Source organism: Pelophylax lessonae, assembly GCF_965119305.1.
Source record: "Pelophylax lessonae genome assembly, chromosome: 6".
Lineage (NCBI taxonomy): Eukaryota > Metazoa > Chordata > Amphibia > Anura > Ranidae > Pelophylax > Pelophylax lessonae.
Window position 1 is genome coordinate 117,909,164 of NC_138773.1, and position 17,360 is coordinate 117,926,523.

Consider the following 17,360-nt stretch of genomic DNA (forward strand, 5'->3'; position numbering starts at 1 on the left):
AAGCCGATTAGTGTACCTGAGTACCTGTCTGCAGCCCATGCCTCCTAGATTATGTATGGGAAGGTGTCGCGCTAATCCAAAATACACAAGAAATGCTAATAAACGAGAAAAAATCAAGTCCCAAGTGTACTAGCAGAGTCCACATAAACTGTAGATATGGAGGAGTGCAAAACAGGAGAGTCCACCACCGAGCAGTGTAATAAGGTACTCTTACCAACTTGATAGACCCCACAGGGTCAAAAACCGCCCAAAGTATATTGAAGACAGAGGCAGGAAGGCAGGAAAAGACCGATCACATCCAAGCACCTCCTCTCGCTAGCGACCAGATTGGGTTCCCCCAAATTCTCCTTCAGACACTCGGGAAGTATAAAGAGAGAATCCCCTCATGGTGTAGCATATCAAAAAATTACTTATTTGTAAAATTTTATATTAGAAACTAAAACAAAATGTTTTTTTTTCAAAATGTTCGCTCTTTTTTCACTTGTATCGCAAAAGATAAAAAACCCAGTGGTGATTAAATACTACCTAAAGAAAGCTCTATCAATTTGTGTGAAAAAATGATAAAAAAATTTGATTGGGTAGAGCGTTGTATGACTGAGTAATTATCATTCAAAGTGTGAGAGCGCTGAAAGCTGAAAATTGGTCTGGGCAGGAAGGGGGTGTAACTGCTCTGTATGGAAGTGGTTAAGAATCACATGTACTTAAGTATATAAGAAGTTTGTTGATACATGTGCTTATCTGGGTTTATGTAACAAAGTACATACCAAACTTTGTTTTCTTCCTGCAGTCAAGGGGAAGGTGTGAAATTATTACAAAGTGAAAAATTAGAAATGCAAAGCCTACTGCCAGATAACGTGTCTGATGAAGACAAAGAGAAGATATATGGTATCTTGGGCCAGGCAATGTGTCGGCCAGCTGGAATACAGGTTTGTAGGGGAATGTTGACCTAATGGATGTGGACTAATATAATATGATAAAAGAATTAGAAGATACTTCAATTGTTAAAGATATTGTTGAGAGTGCAAACAATACTGAACTCGATTTGCATTAAATGGTGGTTTATTCTATTTCTGACAGATTCTTTTTTCGTTTTATAAAATGCACAGGAAAATAAGTTAAATATACTTTGTATAGACCATATAGACACAGTGGGGGAAATTAGCATTTGTATATTCACCAGAATTTATGTGCAGAAATTAAAATGGAATGGTGTGCACCAAACATTTTAATTGACAAAATGGTAAATAAAAAAAATAAAAAATCCCTATGGACTGGAGGAGGGGTGGGAAGGATGGACTTTTATTTTGAGGATTATGATTTGCTGTAAATGGATTATGATTTGCTGTAAATGTAATGGGTTATTTCATTAAGATAAATATAGGTGTGAAAGTTATTGAACTACAGACTAAATTGTGTGTATATTTCTCTTTTGTTCATTGATGGACACAGCTTCATATCTTCTTTGACCCTTGGGTTATGCTGCACTCCTCCTTAGGAGTAGGACACTAGGCGGAAAATAATTGATTACACCTATAGGGCAGTCCCAGGAGGTATATTCCCACTTCCTGCTATAGGACTTCAGTTTTTTCTGCCTAGTCAGGAGTAAGGACCTAGCTCCCTGCTGGGATTTTTGGTCCTAGCAATTTTTCCTTTTTAAACTGAACTTTTTTTTTTTCCTTTTTGTTGTTTTCGTTCTATAATCAAGTCTGTTCCAGTAAGAACTACAATCAACTGCCGGACTTGGTGACGCACTGGATATCCTAGATCCTTACGGTCTCCCCAGTCTGGCCAGCAAGCGTGCACAGACCACAGCTACACGCTAGGTCGGCCGCGACTCACTGGCCTGCAAGTGAAAAGCCTCGTGAGGACGCAAACAACCTGGTTGTGGCCTGTGTCGCGGCGTACCTCTGGCCCGCAGCACCCCCCATTCCAAGATGGGGAGGCAATCTGCCCGGAGTGGTGCCCGCCGGTCCCAAGGTATGATGAGTAGTGTCCCCCCTCCCCTCTGAGAAATTTCGGCATGGACGTAGGCCCTCCCCAGGTTGGTAGGCCCCCCATGTGTCGTTCCTACCCTAAGGGCGCACCCTCCTCACTAGCAGGATTCCCCCGCGCTGAGACCCCCCCCGGTCCCCTTTTCTGGAGTGTCTGTGCTGTCCTTGGTGTGGGGCGTGGGGGGAGGGAGTGTGCTGCGGCGGCTCCATTTGCCATTTTTTTTAATGGTAAAATGTTCCTGGGGGGGGGGGGGGGGGTCCCTGGCTAGACCCCCCCCCCCCCCCCTTGCTGGGCTTAAGTACATCAAGGGTCCCAGGAGTCGTGCGCTTGCCATTTTTCTGTGGTCGACTGTGTGGGAGCTCAGCGGCCATGTTTGTGTAGTCCAGTGGCCATGTTTTAGTGGTTTCCCATTTAACCACTTCAGCCCCAGAAGGTTTTACCACCTTAATGACAGGCCATTGTTTGCGATTCGGCACTGTGTTAACGGAAAATCGTGCAAGCCTCGTACACACGCAACAAATTTCCACCGACCGGTCGTCCGTCTTTTGTCCAGAGTGGTGTCTGTGGGTTGGAATGTGCTCTAGACTGCACATAAATTTTTTCCGCACGACAGAATTCTACTTCAGAAGTGATGTCATGTGTTAGATTGCTTTCTTTGTGTTCTTTCATCTCTGAGCATGCCTAGTCTTGCTCATAAGATTTTTCCCCATCTAAATCTGTACTAATGAGACGAAAATCGGACGTGTTTTGACGGTCGACAAAAATTATATAGCCTGCACACCAGGATTTTTTCGGCTGAAAAGTCGGAGTCGGTCGTCGGACGAAATTTCCCAGCCGAATTTCTACTTGTGTGTACGGGGCTTAAGTGTAGCCCTGTTGGGAAATACGTTTATTGCTGTGTTTTTCCCACCCCTCATGTTGACACTGCTTTGGGATGTCCAAATATAATGAATATATAGAGCTGTGTCCGTCAATGAACATCAGAGAAGGATTTTACGATAAGACAAAAATCCAGTTTTTGTCAGGGTCAGAAGGGAAACCGGTAAAGCAAATGCCTATAAACTAAAAGTCCACTTTACAGTCAGAAATAACGCAAACTTACAGGCTTTTCCTTCAAATTTCCATACAAACACAGGCAAGGCTCTTTAATAGACCTAAATACTCTTTAAACTGCAGTTTAAACTCCAGCACTCCCTTTACAGCAAGGTAAGTAGATCAGATCCTTTCCTGGTCAGAATTTACCTTTTCTACCATGTACATCCCAGTCAGACAGTTGACAGGTGGTGTTCCACAGTCAGCAACATCTGGATCCTGGGTAATGGCTCCTACACATGTACGTGTTTGTATCACAGGTTGACCTCCAGCTTCAACTACAAACTGAGATCCCCAGCAGGAGTGGATGCTGTGATAGGTCAACGCATACAGTAAATTAGTGTAGTATCACCTATCTATGTTCTAAAACCTCTTCCTGCTACACAGGATTAAGATGGGGAGGGCATTCTGGTTTACCTTACTGTTGCAGATTAGTCCAGACTGAAGTTTTTCTCTAAACTTGGGAGCCTTCTGGCAGATTCCTCTTTGGCTTTACCAGATCTTTAGTCCCAAGGTCCATTTTCCATTTATATTAATGTTCACTGGCCTTATTCCAATTGCTGTTAAAGCCCAGGTTTTGAGAGACAGGAGCATCACCAAATCAGTCATTTCTATTATCTTAAAAGCTACAGTTGTCTTTCCTGCACTTTATCAGGCCTGGAAGGTATCCTTTGCTAGTCTCTGTGCAAGTGTCTGTTGTTCTACCCTAGGAGCTTCTCCATTGGATGAATCCCCACCTACCTATAGCTGGATCTAGACCAGGGTTTCTGTTTTTTTTTAAGAAACAATTGGCTCACTCTATGGTTAATTAATTACTCTCTACTCCCATCCACAAGGTGGTATTCCTTTTAGCCATTAGCTCTTCGAACAGAATATCTAAACTGTCATGGAGTTGAGACATGGGCCTACATCCTTGCTTTATTTTCACCTTAACCAGCTGCTGTTCTTCTCTCCAGCTCCAGTTCACCAAAAATATATATTTTTTTCTATTGCCTGGATTTCTTTTGGGCTGTGACGGTTTCTCTCAGCCACTGTCTTTCTGAAACACTGGTTCTCTTTTTGTCTACCTGGATTGTTTCAGTGAGAATATACTAGCCTCTCATTTCACCATCTCTAGCTGACTCACCGACCATCATAAAAGCTTATGGTCTAAAAAAATGGATTCCACCATTTCCTGTAAAGGCGCACTTTACTAGACCTTTGAATGTTTCTTGGGCTTTTTAGTATCCCGCAACTTAAGAGAACATTTGAGGTGCTAAATATTAAAGTGCTAAGTGCAATAAATAGACAATTTATTAACCCTAGTGATAAATATATATTCGAATGTGACCATTCCAATTCCTAAAAATAAGTGTTTAAAAATGAGACCTGAAAGATCTGGGTGTTTAATTAAATATAAATAAGTCCAATGAAATTTCCAAAGTAGTAATTCCACCAAATTGTGCCAAAAAAGTGCTCAAAAAAATCTTCAGGTGCTAGCGCTTGATATTCCTTCACCCATTAGTAGCACTCATCAGGCGGCTCAAAACGTTTTTAGGGGGGATGGCCCCTCCTTGCTGTCCAAATGTACCTGGGGGCCCTTGGAGCCGCGTGCAGCCGTGAATGGCTGTTATCTCTATCGGCGGCCATTGCTATCACATGGCGGCCATGTTTTTTTAATTTTTTTTGTAACAAACCTATTTTATTGAAAATTTTCTGAAAATTAAACCGTACAGAAAGAAGAAAATTAGGTGCAGTATATTGACAAACGTTGCAATATTAGACCAAGTTTTCATATTGTGCAGAGGAATCCATAGCCCAGCGGTAAATCTGAGCCAGCCACCCATGACCTGGGCACAAACTGTGTCCGGAGGATAACGCGGTTCGGTTCATTTCCATCACTGACCACGGTCCCCGCTACTTGAGGAAATATCTAGAAACTTGTAAACACGATCAAACTGTGATCCTGACAAATTGAGAGAATAAATCAGTTCAGTTTCTTGCTCCGTGGATCTTTTATCCAGGGATCCCAATTTGTCAAGAATTTTTTGTTGGTTATTTTGGCTTAGAAGAATAAATATACCATTGCAAAGTGACTGTCTAAAATTGTAATCAGTTCTTGGAGAGTCGGGTGTTGCACAGATTTCCATTTTCTAGCTATTGCCAATCGTGCAGCAATGAGAATGGTGGCCATTTTTTTGAAGCCTATGAAGCAGTGAATCAGCAGTGCGCCTCTAGTGTCAGTTCCTGAATTTTTCTTTTTCTGTGATGTCAGCACGGCGTGCAGCCTGGCCCTCTGTGTTCCTGAGTAGGAGGTGATGAGTCCTGTGGGTGCTAAAAGGTTCCCTCCTTCTGCTATAATAGTCACCTGGTACGCAGGGACTTGTGGTGTCGCTGGTGCAGCGGTGGGGGATACTTAACAGCAATTTCAATATTTTTGTTGGCGGTCCCCAGGTTAACCCATGGAATCCCTGGAGCACGTGTCACCACCTGACCCCCTTCTCAGAGGCTGCGGGGCCCTCTGGGTCCCAGTCCCCCTTGTCTGCTTTGACGGCGGTCCAGCAGTCACTAGTGTTCTAGGTAGATATGGCCCTCCAAAATAGGACGAGCAAAAAGTGTCCTCCGACTTCACCTGCATCCTCTGTTTCTTCAGATTCCGAGGTTGATTTGGCCACTGCGGACGCGAGTCACCCTACTTGGGTCTACATCCACGCACACCTGGAGTGCTCTGATAGTGAGGATGAATCCTCTTCCACTACAGTGGCGCATGAAAAGGCACTAGTGGATGCACTGATTGTATTAGTGTGTGAAACTTTAAAATAAAACTGGCCTTCAAAAAATACAAGACTGAGGGGTCATTGGCAGCATTTAAGCACTACAAAGAGTGTAATAAGAAATGTAAAGACGAAATCAGGGCGGCTAAAATAGAACACGAGAGACATATAGCGAGGAGAGTAAAAAGAACCCCAAGAAGTTCTTTAAGTATATAAACAGTAAGAAAGCGAGGCCAGAACACATTGGCCCCATAAAAGATGATAAAGGAAAAATGGCCACTGAGGACAGAGAAAAGGTGTTAAATAATTTCTTTTCTTCAGTCTTCACAAAGGAATCGGGGGGGCTACACGAACCCCGGTTGTAAGGCCGAACTAAATAATACACCTCAGGAAGTGCCGCCATGGCTAACAGAGGATAGACTTAGAGCTAAACTAGAGAAACTTAACATAAATAAATCCCCGGGACCGGATGGCTTGCACCCAAGGGTTCTTAATGAGCTCAGCCAGGTGATTGCCAGACCATTATTCTTGATCTTTAAGGATAGTTTACAGACAGGTATGGTGCCAGCTGATTGGAAAAAAGCCAACGTGGTACCAATATTTAAAAAGGGGCTGAGATATATCCCGGGTAACTATAGGCCGGTCAGCCTAACATCAGTAGTCTGCAAAATTTTGAGGGGATGATAAGGGACCACATACAAGACTTTAGTAATGAAAACGGTATTATAAGTAGTAATCAGCATGGATTCATGAAAAATCGTTCATGCCAAACCAATCTATTAACCTTCTACGATGAAGTGAGCTGCCACTTAGATAAAGGTAAGCCTGTGGATGTGGTGTATCTGGACTTTGCAAAGGCCTTTGACACCGTTCCCCACAAACGCTTACTGTACAAACTAAGGAAGATAGGTATGGACCATAAGGTGAGTACCTGGATAGAGAACTGGCTCCAGGGGAGAGTCCAGAGGGTGGTGATGGGGAGTACTCTGATTGGGCGGGTGTGGAAAGTGGGGTCCCCCAGGGTTCTGTCCTGGGACCAATCCTGTTTAATTTATTCATAAATGATCTAGAGGAGGGGATATCTAGTACAATCTCAGTATTTGCAGATGATACTAAATTAGGCATGCCAATATCTTCTATGCAGGATGTGGAAATCTTGCAAGCGGACCTGAACAAAATAACGGGGTGGGCAACTACATGGCAGATGAGATTTAATGTAGAAAAATGTAAAGTAATGCACTTGGGGGCCAGAAACCAGAAAGCAAGCTACTCACTAGGGGGGGAACCTCTGGGTGAGTCTAGGATGGAAAGGGACCTGGGGGTACTGGTAGACAACAGGCTTGGAAGTGGCATGCAATGCCAAGCCGCTGCAAGCAAAGCCAACAGAATACTGGGTTGTATAAAAAAGGGGATTCACTCCAGAAATAAAGAGATTATTCTTCCACTCTACAAGACTCTGGTCCGGCCACATCTGGAGTATGCTGTCCAGTTCTGGGCACCGGTCCTCAGGAAGGATGTGCTGGAACTGGAGAAAGTCCAGAGAAGGGCAACAAAAATAATTGGGGGAATGGAGGACATCAGCTATGGGGAAAGACTACAAGCACTGAACCTATTCTCTCTGGAGAGGAGACGATTGAGGGGGGATATGATATCAATGTACAAATACTGTACTGGCGACCCTAGCATAAGGAACAAACTATTCAGAGAAAGGAGATACAATAAGACACGTGGCCACTCACTAAAACTTGAGGAAAGGCGGTTTAACCTTAAAGTGCGTAAGGGGTTCTTCACTGTAAGAGCGGTAAGGATGTGGAATTCTCTTCCGCAAGCAGTCGTATCAGCGGGGAGCATTGATAGTTTCAAAAAACTATTGGATGGACACCTTAAAGACCACAACATACAGGGGTATACAATGTACGGTTAAAAGCAAACACACACATCATAGGTTGAACTGGATGGACTTGTGTCTTTTTTCAGCCTCACTAACTATGTAACTATGAATACACAGATACGGCTGCGTCGGCGCACTTTGGTACACGCAGAGCTGCAAAGGTATTCTCCTTTTCCACCTATTTCGACAGCATTGTCGGGAGTCAGTGTCCCCAAAACGCACTGTCAGGGTAGCTATTGAAATTTAAAAGGTTTAAATTTTGTGTTTTCGGTTCTCCAGAAACATCTATTTGAGAATATTCGGGAGATTCCCTTGTCTACTTTATCCCAGAAGGTGACATTCTTGGTGGCTATCACCTCGGCCCACAGGGTATCGAAACTGGCATCTTTATCCTGTGTTTTTTTCTGCTGCCTAGTCCTACTTCTGTAGGAGGCAATATAACCCAGTAGTTATGATTTAAGGAGCGGTGTCCATCGAACTCTGTGAAATGGATTTTACAGTAAGTACAAAAATCTAATTTTGTGCTGCAGGATCTCCCTTATCCTATGGAGCCTTGGGTCACATCTCTCTCACTTACCCCCTAATGGAGGTGGCAGGTTGGTGGTGGTGCCACCATGGACGTGGCCCATGGACTTGATATCATGCCCCCCCCGATCCCCCCGATAGGATTATTTCTCCACGGTCGCAGCAGCGAATGAGAGAGCGCTGGTAGATGCACTTATTACTTCAGTGCATGAGACTTGTAAAATGGAGGATGTGGCCATGGACGTGGTTGCCTCTTTTAGTACACACAAGTCACCTTGCACAGCTAGGGTGTTTTCTTATCTTCCTTATTTTGACAGGTTTATCTATAAGGATTGGTAGCAACCAAAGCAACCCCTTGTGGTACCCAAACGTTTCTCATTATGTTGTCCCCTTGAGGAATCACTTTTAAAAAAATGGACTAGTCCACCAGTGGTGAATCCCCCTGTTTCCAGGTTGAGTAAAGTAACCATGATCCCAGTATTTGAATCCCCATCTTTTAAGGACCCGGCTGACAGGAAAGCCGAGGCTGTGGCACGCAGCAGGTTTACTATGGCTGGTTCGGCATTGTGACCAGTCTAGGCCTCGAGCCTGGTGTCTCAGACTCTAACTGAATGGGCCAAGCTTTTGTGCCATTGGGTCCAGGGGCTGCATTTTATTTGTGATGCTCCTGTGCTGTCCAAGCTTTCTTTTTCAGCGGTGGTGATTAGGTGTGGGCGTGGCTTAAGAATTAGTCTGCGGACCAAGCCTCCAAGAAAGCTCTCGATCTGCTCTTTCAAGGCGGTCGCCTGTTTGGGGCTACTCTGGGTGACATCAATAGGGTCTCACGGGGGGAAGGGGGGGAAGAGTTCCTTCCTACCACAGTCTAGAAATGGGAAGGAGCCTTGTCACAAATGTGGGCCCTCAGCCCATAGAAGATTATTTTGTGCTTCCGGGACTGCAGATAAGGGAAATAGATCTTTCAAGTCATCCCCGGGAGGTTCCAGGCAACCTTGGTCTGTTAAGTCTGAAGGTCTGCCCTCACCCATTACTGGGGCAAGGGGACATCTTCTCTGGTTTCTGGCCCTGTGGACTTCTTTTGTGCGCGTCAAGGGGATCCATAAAATGATCCTTTTAGGAGTACCAAAGTAAGGGGGCAGAGTTTGTCTGTTTCCTGGGTTTTAGACCCTCAGTCTCCTTGTGCCGATATAATTCCTGCAAAGGTTCAGGTGTTGTCCAAACTACCTAAGGTCACCCTCTCCCTGTCCAGGAAATTGAATTATCTAGGTCAGGTTTTAAATCTTACCAGGGTGGTCCTTCCACTGGACAAACTTCAGAAACTGCAGGCTGCAATTCGTCTCTTGCTGTTCAGCAGATGGTCATCCCTCCGGACTTGCATGCGGGTGCTGGGCCTGATGGCGTCTACCTTTGAGGCAGCTCCGTTTTGCACAGTTCCATACAAGGTCCCTTCAAATGGAGATTCTGGGCAAATGGGACAAGAATTCATAGTCTGGACAATCCTATCCGGCTGAGCCGGGGAACGAAAGAGTCCCTGATATGGTGGCTTCGTTCTCCATCACTTCGGCTGGGCAAATCCTTCCTCCGCTTGTATTGGACAGTGGTCACCACGGATGCCAGCCTGTCCGGCTGGGGAGACATCCTCGGCAAAAATTCTGCTCTGGAGATCTTGACACTGGAAGAGTCCAGACTACCATTCAATGTCTTGGAACTCTGAGCAATTAGACTGTGCCTGGAACATTCGACAGATTGTCTTCAGGGATGTCCAGTGTGCGTTCAATCGGACAATGTCACGGCCGTGGCTTGTGTCAATCACCAGGGGGGCACAAGAAGTGTCCTGGCAGCTCTGGAGATAGCTAGCATTCTAAGGTGGGCAGAACGGTTCGTTCAAGCCCTCTCCGCCGTACACATTTCCAGGGTGGAAAACTGGCTGGCAGATTAACTTAGTCGGCAGGCATTGGACTAAGGGGAGTGGTCCCTTCATCTGGAGGGGTTTCATCAGTTGTGTCTCCAGTGGGGCATCCAGAGGTGGATCTGTTGGCGTCACAGCTCAACATATAGGTGAAGAGGTTTGTGGCTCGTTCACGGGATTCTCTGGCAGATGCCACAGACGCGCTGGTGTCCCCTTGGGGTCAGTATCGTCTGATTTATGCCTTGCCTCCTCTCAAGCTTCTGCCAAGACTTCTATGCTGGATCAAGGTAGAAGGGATTAAACTTAGTGCCCAACTGGCCTCGCCGGGCTTGGTACGCCGATCTGGTGCAGCTGGTCACAGACGTTCCTTAGAAGCTTCCTCCCAGGAAGGATCTGCTGTCCCAAGGACCAATCTTCCATCCTCCTTTACAGTTGCTGGGTTTGATGGCTTGGCTGTTGAACGCCAGGTGCTGATGGATAGAGGTTTGTCTGAGTCGGTGATTCCAATGCTGTTGAAAGCTAGGAAATCTACTTCTAGGAAGACCTACTATCGTACATGGCAGACGTACATTGCGTGGTGCGAGTCCCTTGAGGTTCATCCTTGCTCTTTTTCAGTGGCTTGGATCTTGACCTTTCTTCAATAGGGGTTGAGCAGAAAATTATCTTCAGTACTATCAAGGGTCAGGTGTCGGCCTTGGCAGTTTTCTTTCAACGGCCCTTGGCCACATACTCCCTGGTGCATACTTTTCTTCAGGGAGTTAGGCACTTGGCTCCTCCAGTGCGGTCTCCGTTGCCGCCTTGGGACCTTGATTTGGTGCTCTGAGTCCTTCAGAAGCCCCCTTTTAAGAATCTTCAGGAGATTCCCTTGCTTACGCTGTCCAAGAAGGTGGCCTTTTTGGTGGCTATCCCCTCTGAGCGCAGGGTGTCGTAATTGATGGCGTTATCCTGTCCATTCCTTGGTGGTTCACAGAGTTAAGGTGGTTCTTCGCCCCTGTCCGTCGTTCTTTACAAAGGTTGTCTCTGATTCTTGTTGAATGAAGACATTGTGTTACCTTCCCTATGTCCCAGGCCAAAATATCCGAAGGAAATTGCTTTGCATGCCTTGGATGTGGTCCGGGAAATTAGGATGTACCTAGCAGCTACGGAGTCATTTAAGAAGTCAGACTCACTATTTGCGTTCTCGGATGGGCCTCGAAAAGGGTTGTCTGCTTTCTCTGTGACCATTTCCAAATGGATCAGACAGACGGTGATTCAGATTGAATCCAAACTGGAAAAAGACCGCTCCAGGTGAGGTGGTGTCAGGTGCTGGTCGGATCCGTAGTCCAAGTGCCGTTTGATCGAAAAGAAATGACCGCACTCCGATGTAAAAATCAAGCAGGAGTGTATTTATTCCACATCAAAAAATAGGCATAACTTCAAACTGTGAGAACATAGGACAAAGGGTAGACGCGTTTCACGACTAGAAATGTCGCTTACTCATTACCAAGACGGTGATTCAGGCCCATTCCATCAGGGGTCATGTTCCTCCTATCCCTGTCAAGGCGCACTCTACTCAGGCACTCATTGCCTCCTGGGCCTTCCATCATCAGGCGTCAGTGACGCAGGTTTGCAAGACGGCCACCTGGTCGTCGGTGCAAACTTTCACAAAGTGCTATGAAGTGGATGTGTTGGCATCTGCGGATGCTTCCTTTGGCTGCAAGGTTTTGCAGGCTGCTGTTTAGAGGACCTGGTCCTCTTTGAGGGTGTATTGTGTGTTTCAGGTGAGCTCCAGTTATTTTGGTTGAGCTCCTGTTTACCTGGTTGACGATAGTTAGCCTTGGGAATTTATTTTTCGCTGTTCCCACCCCTCATGTTTAACACTGCTTTGGGACTTCCCAATGGTTAAGAAGATCCGTAGCTGTGTCTGTCACTGAACGAAAGAGAAAATGGGATTTTTGACATACTACAAAATCCATTTCTCTTACGCCCTCTGACAGTCGCCGCCCACTCATACAGTCTTCACTTATGGGTATTGGTCCTATCCACAGGAGTAAGCTAGGCAGAAGATTTTGTTAGAAACATTCACAAAATTTTGTATAGACACACCTACAGGGGGCTGTCCCTCTGGTCTAATACCCACAGCTAGCCTCATTCCAAATTCAGTTTGTCTTTTGCCTAGTCAGGAGTAGGCAGGCTTCCCTTAGCTGGGGCTACAGTCTCAGCCTTTTCTTCTGTTTTCTTAATTTTTATTTCTGCCAAGTGTGTTTTCTTTACACTGATAGCTTTTTATTTGTTCCTGCGCTTAGTTAGTCAGACTTCGGAAGACTACAGCGTTTGCGGAGCTGGGAATCGGACTGGTTATCCTAAAGCCTTACGGAATCCCAGCCATCCATCGATCGTTTAGCAGGCTATGCGTACGCCCTGGCCTCACAAACGACCTGTCCCTGTCCTCAGGGTTTCCATCCTTGCTCCTTTTCAGTGGCGAGGGTGTTAGCCTTCCTGCAATCCAGTGTGGACCAACGTCTTGCGCTGACCACTATTAAGGGTCAGCTATCTGCGCTGGCCATTCTTTTCCAGTGCCCCTTGGCGTCAAATTCCTTGATCCGCACCTTTATTCAAGGGGTACGTCATCTGGCCCCCCCCCTCGGAGGGCGCCCTATACCCCCTTGGGACTTGAATTCAGTTCTGTCCGTTTTGCAACATCCTCCATTTTGAGAACATCTGGGAGATTCCTCTGCCGGGGCTATCACGAAAAGTCGCCTTTCTGGTGGTGATCACATGTGCTCACAGTGTCTCTGGAGTTGGCAGCCCTATCTAGCCGCTCCCCCTACCTGGTGGTTCATAGGGATAAGGTGGTCTTGCGACCTCATCAATCCTTCCTTCCGAAGGTGGTGTCTGAATTCCATCTCACTGAGGACACTGTCTTACCTATGCTGTGTGCGAATCCTAAGCCTCCATAAGGAGTTTGCCTTGCATTCTTTGGATGTTGTCAGGGCGATCAGGGTTTACCCGTCTACCGAATACTTCAGAAAGTCGGATTTTTTTTTGTCCTTCTTGAGGGACCTCGGAAGGGTATGGCTGCGTCTGCGGCAACCATTTCTGAATGGTTCAGATGGATGGTTGTACAGGCTTATTCGCTTAGGGAACGGGTTCCACCCTTCCCTGTCACAGCGCACTCTTCTGAGCGGTGGGTGCGTCTTGGGCCTTTCGTCATCAGGCATCTGTGTCCCAGGTGTGCAAAGCAGCGACCTGGTCGTCCGTGCACACCTTTACAAAATTTTGCAAAAATTTACAAACTTGATGTTTAAGCATTGGCAGATGCCTCCTTTGGCCGCAAAGTTCTGATTGCGGCAGTTCTATGGGGGGGACATGGCGTTTTTAGCCTGTCCCCTCCTGTTGGGGTTTTTTCCCCCTTGGTTATTTTGCCTTCCTGGGTTTGTTAGCTCCTGTTCAGCTTTCCTCTTACCCAGTGGGTTACCTTTCTGGTTCAGATACGGTTCTTTTATCTGACCTTGGGTGCTGCGTTGCCTTTGCGACAGGTTGCGTTTCCCACCCCTCACATCTACACTGCTTTGGGACATCCCATAAGTGAAGACTGTATGAGTGGGCGGCGACTGTCAGAGGATGTAAGAGAAAATATAATTTTTGTAAGAACTTCCTGTAAAATTCTTTTCTCTGAGTCCTCTGACAGTCGCCGCCCCCCACCCCTCTTTTGGGGTTCATGGACTATCTACTGCTTGCTACCAAACTGAATTGGGAATGAGGCTAGCCGGGGGTATTGGACCAGAGGGACAGCCCCCTGTAGGTGTGTGTATGCAAAGTTTTTTGTGAATTTTTCTAAAAAAAAATGCCTAGCTTACTCCTGTGGATAAGACCAATACCCATAAGTGAAGACTGTATGAGTGGGCGGCGACTGTCAGAGGACTCAGAGAAAAGAATTTTACGGTAAGTTCTTACAAAAATTCTATTTTCTCTGCTGTTCATTGACGGACGTAGCACCCACCCCTCTGTGGAGTTGTAATTTAATTCTGCCTATTGTCCTACTCCTGTAGGGGGCAGTATAACCCAATCGTTAAAAAGATCAGGAACGTAAATGAACATCAGGGAAATGGATTTTAAGGTAAGTCAAAAATTCCAATTTTTTTGGGCATCCTGGAGACGCAAGACTTCTATCACTCAGTGGATATGGAGGAAAATGGGGGGGTTTTTTATGTTTGTTTTATTCTTCTACTGAAATCCTTTTTATTGGTGTTTATTGAGGGACGTGGGTCCCATCCCTCAGTTTTTGACAATGCTGTCAGTACTGCTTAACATAAAACTGAGGTATGCTGTTGGTAGGAGTGGTTATCCTGGGCTGGCCTCCTTTTTTTTTTTTTTTTTTTTTTTTTTAGCAATTGCCTGCGTCCAGTACCTGCTATAGGTGTAGTCATTGCCCAAAGGTAAAATAATTTTTTGTCTCTCTGAGAAAATGATTTTACAGTAAGTGCAGAAATCCTATTGTCATTTTCCCTGCGCTCTGGCCATTCAATTAACAATATTTTAAATGGTCCTTATATGGCTGCTTTTTTTCTAAGCAAGTTTTGTGTTTAACTTTAGGATGAGGACATGTCCCTTCAGATTACAGAGAATGAGGGCAACAGTGAAAATGACACTGTAGATGTGATTTGGAGGCAGCTATTGACCTGTTGCCCATGGTTAGCAGAACTTGATGAAGCATCTTCCGAGGGTCTCATCAAACTTTGGAGGAAAGTTGTCGACCGGATTTTCAGCCTATATAAACTATCCTGCAGTGCATATTTCACATTCTTGAAACTGAATGCTGGAAGGGTATGTGATGTCTTTCGAGTTTTTTTTTTCTTTTCTAGTTGTACTGCCTAGATTTGTATTTAGGCTATGAAATTATAATAATTTTTTTTTTTTACACAACCTAGGTTTCATTGGATGAAGATGACCCTCGTGTGCAGTTAAATACTCCTTCCAAGCAAAGCAAAGATGATGCAATTGTCATGGCCACACTTCGACTTCTCCGACTGCTAGTTAAACATGCTGGAGAGCTTAGACAGTACTTGGAACAGGGGCTGGAGACCACACCAACTGCTCCCTGGAGAGGTACCTTCTCCAGTAACTTGTACATAGTTATGCACTGATACAGAGAGACAAGGGCATTGGCTTTCAACTAAGATCCCCTAGTGTAGTTTTAAAGCTGAACTCTAGGCAAAAAATACATTTTTCCCATCCAGTGGGGCTGTGTCGCACTGCATGTGTTAATTGCTCATTTTATCTTACCTGATTCTTCCTGCACAAGATCGGTCTGGCACCCCCCTGCTCCAGTCTTGAAAACAGACTGTTCCTCATGTCATCACTCTCCATAGACAGGAACAGTCCACAGTTTTCGGAAGATCGGCGGCTCAGATGAGTACCCTAGAAATACCAAGCATGTAGTGTTGGCTTTGAGCAACCTAATCTTTAGCCAGTGGGGAAAATTAAACTTAGAAACTGATTGTTGTGGTCAGCAGTTCACGGTTATTTGCATCAGTCTTACAGAATCTTTCATTTAGGCATACTACATTTGGGGGTAAAATTGACACACATGTAGATGATATGATATAGTCTTGGTGTAGAAATTCGTTCTGGACATGTGTGGATGTTTTTACTTTTTAACCACTTTAGGACTGCTCACGTTGCTGCTACTGCAGCACAGTGGCAGCCCTGGGTCCAGCGACATAGGCCTACGTCGCTGGATTCCTGCCTGTCTCGGGAGGCTCGCTCCCGCTGTGTTTAGACACAGCGGGAGTCGGGCCGGAGGAGGAGAGACGGTGAAAGTGTAAATAAAGCGGGCGGATCTTCTCTGTGACAGACAGGAGGAGATCACAGGATTCAGCATAGCTGAACCTGCAATCTCTGTCTCTGTCACAGAACCCCCTCCCCCCACACACGTCAGTAAGCATGAGGCACACATTTAACCCCTTGATCACCAACAGTGTTAACCTCTTCCCTGCCAGTGTCATTATTACAGTAATAGTGCATATTTATAGCACTGATTACTGTCACTGGTCCCCCCAAAAGTGTCAAAAATGTCAGGGGTCTGATCTGTCCGCCGCAATGTCAGTCCCGCAAAAAATCGCTGATCGCCACCATTACTAGTAAAAAACAATAAAAATGACACATCTTTCCCGTAGTTAGTAACTGTTGCGCAAACCAATCAAAATACGCTTGTGATTTTTTTTTTTTTTTTTTACCAAAAATATGTAGCAGAAAAATTGGCCTAAGATGTTAAAAATATTTTGATTTGTAATTTTTTTGGGGGGAATGTTCTATATCAGAATGTGAAAAATGTAGATTTTTTTTTTTTTTTCAAAATTGTCGCTCTTTTTTTCAAAAATTAAAAATCGTACAGGTGATCAAATACCACCAAAAGAAAGCTCTATTTGTGGGTAAAAAAGATGTAAATTTTATTTGGGTACATCGTCGCATGACCACGCAATTGTCCGTTAAAGTAACCGTGCCGAATCGCAAACTATGGCCTGGTCAGGAAGGGGGTAAAATCTTCAGGTCTTAAAGTGGTTAAAAATACGCTCATTGAGAATTTTTTTGTCATGGACATGTAGCTAAATACATTTTGGCCTAAATATATGACAAAAATTGAATATATTGGATATATTTTAACTGTCAATGTAGAAAATGTAAATTTTTTGCAAAATTTTTTTTTTTTTTTTATTGCAAAAAATAAAAAGTGCAGAGGTGATCAAATACCACCAAAAGAAAGCTCTGTTTGTGGGAAAATAAAGGACATAAATTTCGTTTGGGTACAGCATTGCATGACCACGCAATTGTCCGGTAAAGTTGCGCAGTGCCAAGTTTAAAAAAGTGGCCTGATCATTATGCAGCCAAATCCTCCAGGGCTAAAGTGGTTAAACCTCCAAGCCTTTCTGCTAAAGTCGTTAGAATGATGCTTTTCCTCAACAGTTGCCCCCTTAGCTACATTTAAAGTTACTAGAAAGCCTAGAGAATTACTTATAGGGTACAGTTTCCAAAAACAATGTTGGAACTGTGAGGTATTGTAATGGGACAGAATTGAGTGACATTGAACACATTAAGAAAAAAAATTGACTAACCTATGCAGTAATAAATACTGATAGTATAGGTAGAATTATGCCATAATGGTGCTGTCAGCGTAATATTACTTTAACCACTTGCCTACTGAGCATACATACCCCCTTCC

General features: G+C 44.9%; 1 protein-coding gene across 4 annotated transcripts in view; it reads left to right on the top strand.

The window, feature by feature from the left end:
- Positions 1-17,360, top strand: part of SMG1 (SMG1 nonsense mediated mRNA decay associated PI3K related kinase) — a 795,166-nt gene that overhangs the window by 503,250 nt on the left and 274,556 nt on the right. For all 4 annotated transcript variants that reach the window (XM_082260927.1, XM_082260924.1, XM_082260925.1 and 1 more), the window contains exons 33-35: positions 788-926; positions 14,735-14,965; positions 15,070-15,247. In XM_082260927.1, coding sequence (XP_082117053.1) covers positions 788-926; positions 14,735-14,965; positions 15,070-15,247 — 548 coding nt within the window. The remainder of the gene's footprint in view (positions 1-787; positions 927-14,734; positions 14,966-15,069; positions 15,248-17,360) is intronic.